A 6,093-nucleotide genomic window follows, 5' to 3' on the forward strand; every position below is an offset into this window, starting at 1 on the left:
GTTTACCTTGCAGTGTCTAGCTGTAACATGGCCCCTTCCTTACCTCTTCTCTACTATTTAAAAGATATTTGAAACCTGTAACAGTTTGAAGCAACTGTGAGGTCTGGACAGAGGAGGGGTTTGTACAACCCTTTTTCTGTGTTAAATATGTAGTTGGTAATGACCACTCTACCTGCTAATGTCTAATGCTGGACTAAAGGTCCAGCTATAGTAAACCTAAAACTGCTGGAGAAAAAGGACAGCAGTGCATCTTGCCTGTTAAATTCCTCGTGAAGTTCCTAGTGTGGCTGACGGATAGTAGGTCTTTCACTTGCAGTTTTTCTGCCATAAAATGTACACAACCCCAGCCTCGGCTGCTCAGTAAACTCTGTGCTTCCTAAAAGCCAAGAGTGTACAAAGACCTTTTAACACACATGCTCTGTAAAAGTCCCATTGTGGATTCTCATGCTTTGCTGATAAAAACAAAACAAAAACCCAATGTGAAACAATAGTTTGAAGAAACGTACTCATAAAACTGAGTAAAAATGGCTCTTCGATATCTGCTTCTTGGAATGAGCTCAGCTTTCAGGATGTGACTAGCTTGTTGTGGGAAAGCTACATCTCATTGCTTGGAAACAGAGTTGTTAAGGGCTATCTGTTCCAGAGCTATGCATTTATTTGACCTCAGATGGGACAGGATTTTAACTACAGGGAGTTTTCCCCTCATGTATAGGAACGGTGTTCATCCTGAGACTATTCACAGCTGTTTTGGATCTGCAAGTAGAAAAGTAGATTCTACAAATGACTGAAATAGATACAACTCTTAACATCACAGGCATGCTATTAAATCAGCAGTTTGTAGATGTCTACAAAACTGGAACATACCTCTGCGCTCTCTTTTTTGATTCTTTTCAGCCAGGAAAGAGATTAAAATGCTAACAAATCTAGCGAGCTAACACACGATTTACTTCATTGCTGCTCTTACTAAGCAGAAAGTAAGGCAGGGTGGGTACTGTAGAGACTAGTACTTGACGTATGAACTTCTATAGGTGACAGCCAGCTCAACTGCAAGAACTCAACAGCCTATTGCCTATGAATTCCTCTCTAAATCAGTTCAGTCTCTGAAGTGCCAGCCTGCTCTACCTTCAGCCTGACTTCTGCACTTTTATTAAGGGCGATATGAAGAACCGGCACTTGGTGGATGGGTCTAAATTTAGCTCCTTGTGCTAAGGAAGGTTTACTCTGTAAGCATCTCTAAAGAAATCAAACACCTTATTTGAAAATTTTAATCACTAGTAATGCTACAAGTAATGCGTGACTACTAAAAAGGAGACACACAGCCCAGGCAGTCTGTCATGTATTTGATGGTGCTCTACTCTGGATCACCATTTACCCCTTTTGATTTTTAGGTCTTACCCAAAGCAAAAAGGAAGAGAGAGGTTGTTTTTTTTTTTCAAATGAAGCTTGTTAAATGACAGTTCGAGTCTGAATATGCATTTTCTGATCACTGATGATGCAGCTCTTCAGAACTTGCTTTGATCTAAGTTACCAGATGAAGCAAGACCTTGGTTCTCAGAACAAATTGCCTTAAACATTCAGAGCTGAGGTCAGTTTTCTTCTCCACATCACGTAAAAACAACGGTTGTGCATTTCACCACTGCATCTGCTGTCTGATTTCCTATTTAGCACCCAGAAGTGAAGAACCAGACTGAGGCACCAGATTTCCTTCATTTGTAAGGAAATGGTTCCAACTGCCTGGAAGTGGCACATCAGTAGTTACTGTGAGGTAGAGGAGTGTCATCTGCTCTTCAGGACCTACCTGTACTCTTGCTTTTTTATGCCTGTAGGAGATGAAAACTCACTGCTCTTCCACTTGAGGCTGAACTACCAAGTGGTAGCTTTCATCCACTGTGGGGGAAAAAGCATATGCATGGGCACATCATGAAACACAGTCCTATCCTTTACTTCATGGCCGCTTCTGGCAAACTCAAGGATTCACCTTGGGTCTGAGAGGAGTTTCGTCTCCAAGCAGACCAAATATCACCCCCCACCCTTTTTTGTTGTTGTTCAGAGTACCCAAGGTCAGTAATTCCCTGGAGCTGACAGTTCCCTGAAATGAAGTATCCTGGCCAGAGGTCAGGTCATTCCCATGCACTCCCAGTTCCTCTTCCCTGTCGTAATGGAAATGTGAAGATATCAATTTGTAAATTTCAACAAAAATTGGAAGAAAAATGCCGAACTTTGAATGCGTGGTGCTGGGAATTAGCAGCTGTCCATTGGGGAGAGCTGATGTGAGTAAACTCTGTAGTAGGGAGTAACCAAAGAGTGTACTGGAGTGACCTGCAAGCTCTGAGTGCAGGTGTGTTGTTTGACACTTTCTTCTTTACGTACATGTAAAGGTGGGGAATAATAATTAGTTTAACTACTGTAACCACACCTTTCATGGTGGTGATATCAAGAAGTCTCCAAGGCAGAAGGAAAAGATGAAGAACTCAACATGGCTCATCAAACCACCACTCAGTTAAATATATAAACTGAATATATTAAAGCTTCGAATTTTATTACAATCAATTCTTTCTGAATATCTTGTCCTCTTCTCTTTGAGAGGAACCTAGACATGAGAAATGGAAGGATAGAGAAGGACTCCACTAAACGTGGAGTATATTTCATCGGAGTCTGTGTAGGCCAGTTTGCCTCCAGTGATGACAATGTTTACTTCATCTCCAGCTTTTAGGTGAAGAACAAGGTGGAAAGTTCCAGCCCCACCACAAGTCTGTTTCCCTCCTCTCGGCTTGTGATATTCTAGCAGTTCTCTTCTGTAGCCCGCTGTGTGGAGCTGAGCAACGCTTGCATTGGAGACCGACAGCACAGCTTCTACATACTCATCTCTCTCGGGAGCTAGCACGGCAGTAATCAAGTAGCGCCCTTCAAAGGGGGATGTGAAGATGCCTGCCAAAGGGAGTGCAGAGTTAGCTCTTTATGATTTACAGAAAATGGAGACTGTCATGTGTAGGGCAGTAAGAAACTAATATTAACACTACAGTGTTATCCAGCCATCTGAACAAATCTGTTAAAGTTAGTGGAAATAAAGGTCCATTTGCTATGGAAATCCTCCCATGTTCTACATGAAGCTGCTGCATCTGGGATGTGTCTAAGGCTGTCAACAAGAGAATATTTTTGTCCTTCAACACCCTTCAAGGGAAGGAAGACTGTGCTCTATGCTACAGCACCACACTGGGTGGCAGAGCTCCAGCCCCATCAGGCCTTGGCTAGAGCAGAATTTATGGGGACAATGTTTTGAGCTAGCTCTCACCCTCTGGTAAATGCCCTCTGAAACTCCAGTCAACAGGACTGTTCTACTGTGGCAGGTGTCAAGCTGAGAGTGTCAAAGTTGGGGGAGTGTCATCTAGATGCAGCGGATGTGTACATCTTACAGAGATTGCAACAAGAGCAGCAGTGATCTCCTCTTTGAGCAGCCAGAATAAGTAGCGGCTCCCAATCTGCAGCCCTTCACTTTACATTTCCTGGTTCTCTAGTGTTTTGTTGTTTGAAACAGAAGTAGAAAATATAATGTTGCAGACCTGCATGAGGCTCTGCTGCAAAATCTCAACTCTTTTGGTGAGCATATGGACACTTACACTACATGCAGATCCAGATATACTCCTGTGCCCTCTGGTAGCCATGCTATTTCTAACTTTCAGTATTATAAGCCTTATGGTACCACATATTCTTTTGTTTGCCTAGCATGAGCACGCTGGTACCATTTGAAATGATACAGCAGTGCTGTTTTCTTATGGTATTGTATGATTAGCTTGCCAGCTTGGACTCCACTCTCTTTCAGTTGTTACCTGTGTTAGGATTATAGTTGTCTCCATCATTCACAAGCACTTTGTTAAAATGGACTACACCAACATCGCTGGGGAAAGGCTTCTGTGTAAGACCAGCTGAGAAAGACACCAGAGAGGCGGTTGTAGTGGTGGGTCCTGGAAGAGGAGAGAGAGCAGAATTCAGATGTACTCAGATGCTGCCTTTCCTTCGGGCTCAGTGGAAGTGGTTTCCAGACTGATGAAAACAGGCAGGCAGGATGAATGGAGCCCACACAGCTGGGTCAGCTTCCAGTTAGTCACCACAAAAAATCAAGGAGTCATGAATTCCCACTGCTGGATTAAGCTACTGGGAGATGATATTTTTGTGGCTGAAAACCTGGAAGCTGGTTTCCTTTAACACCTAGGGATTGCTCACAGTGCAGTGGGGTGAACCCCTGGCCTTACTGCCTTCAATGAGAAGTCTGCAACAGACTTCCCCCCCAAGTTCCTCTGGTGAGGGGCTGTGAGCCAGCCTTGCTGTACCCTACCACTTCACCAGTACAGCAAGATTCCTAGCAGACCTCTCCCACTAGTTGTATTACTACCAGATTTAAAAGGGAGGCTGACTGCATACAATGCAATGCATTTCAAACTCCTTAGCCTCTCCTTGCTCATCACACTCACCAGTGCTGGTGACACTCATAAGAGAGCTACAACCACCCTACTCATGTCTAAGCTCTTCCTTTTGCTGTATCCTATTTGCTATACTACTGTGTTATCCTCAGTGATTTACAGTAGCTACTCGAGCACAGCAAGGCTACAGCCACTTTTAAAATACACTGGTCACTGAAAGAAACCATAAAATAATAAATCATTTATTTTCTTTCAGCTGTTGGTTTAATGCAGTGGTTTGCCAACTTTCTGGACCACCAGCCCACTGTCAGTTTACAATGCATCTCAGAGAACATCAGGCACACTCATCATCCAACCGTTCATTCTCTTACTTGAAGACACTAACAAAGGTGATGGAAGTGAAAATCCTAGGGTTATAAAAGGAAAGTTCTTAACTTACCTTTTATTAAGAACTAATGCAGTCTAGGGGGTGGGAGGGCTGGATCTGATCCACTTACCAACTGCAGACCACCCACTGTGGCCTTGTGTACCACTCTGCATTTGCAACCACTGGCCTAAGGTAAGAGGGCCCAAGACTAACAGGCAAGAGCAGGAGTTCTACATTATGGGCTAAATTCAGTTTTCCCTAAGAAGCACTTACATAACTGTAACTGCAGGTTCTGGCACTTGGGCAGAGCCTGGAATTCTATTTCTACTTGGGAAATAGGAGTGCTCTGTGCACACACTTGCTGCAGAGGAAGTGATGGTAAACCCTCCTTTTAACGCAGTAGCTTAGTAGATTAAGGCACTTACCCAGAGAATAGGAGACAAAGATACTAGGCCAGAGGGACTTTCAAACTTTATCTCCCACTTCCCAGCACATTACTTTAACCACTAGACCACAAGCTAAGCATTGTGCAAGTGTGCTTCCTAACCCTCCCTGGGAAGCTGGCCCATTGCACGTTATATTTCTTATTCATTGGCGGAAGTGGCTAACCAGCACTGGGAAAGTTACTGCCACATTGGGAGCAGGAGCCCAGACTGGAATCCAGCCCCCTCTCTTCCAGGGCAGCATCCATCCCAGTGACCCACATACCCCTTGGCTTCTCTTCCTCCTGGCCTCACATGTCTCCCTATCTTGGCTGCCTAGTGGGCCAGCTTCAAGAGGAGGCTGAAGAATGCTTTATTTTTTGTGATTAGTTTTGGGGCTTGCCAGGCATTATGCATTTGGCTGGGCAATTTTACCTCCCCACTTCCCCTGATCAAGGCATAGTGTGACCTGCTGAGCAGGTTCATTTGGAGTGCTTGGGGCAAACACCTACACTGATTCCCAAACTGCATAGCTGCATCTACGCAGTTACCTAAGCAAGTACCACTTAGGCATGTGAAGGGGGCAATAGGTTGTGGCCCTATATAGTTCAGGTTACCAGCAAAGTGAGTAGTGATTTGCAGTAATGAATGACCAATGTTAATCTAATTTAATTCACATCACAACCCACTCCACTTTTCCGAAAGCTTCACAATTGGATTTGTGCTAGAAGTGGGCTAACATATTTAATACATGAATGCTAACCATTTCACTAATGGTCCTTCTGCAGCTCTGTTTGAGAGAGGATGCACTCACTTCTCTGTGTCGTGCTTCCTACTACTGTGGCTTTTTTTCCTTCACTCAGACTTCGGGGTCTGTTTTTATTTC

At 44.0% G+C, this 6,093-nt stretch overlaps 1 protein-coding gene across 1 annotated transcript in view; it reads right to left on the reverse strand.

The window, feature by feature from the left end:
• Positions 1–1,422: 1,422 nt before the first annotated feature.
• Positions 1,423–6,093, reverse strand: part of EMILIN2 (elastin microfibril interfacer 2) — a 59,508-nt gene continuing 54,837 nt past the window's right edge. The window contains exons 6-7 of the mRNA XM_025211685.1: positions 3,828–3,962; positions 1,423–2,928 (exon numbers count right to left, since the gene is read on the reverse strand). Of these exons, the coding sequence (XP_025067470.1) occupies positions 2,591–2,928; positions 3,828–3,962 (473 nt within the window). The 3' untranslated portion in view covers positions 1,423–2,590. The remainder of the gene's footprint in view (positions 2,929–3,827; positions 3,963–6,093) is intronic.

The sequence above is a fragment of the Alligator sinensis genome, unplaced genomic scaffold (assembly GCF_000455745.1).
Source record: "Alligator sinensis unplaced genomic scaffold, ASM45574v1 scaffold318_1, whole genome shotgun sequence".
Classification (NCBI taxonomy): domain Eukaryota; kingdom Metazoa; phylum Chordata; order Crocodylia; family Alligatoridae; genus Alligator; species Alligator sinensis.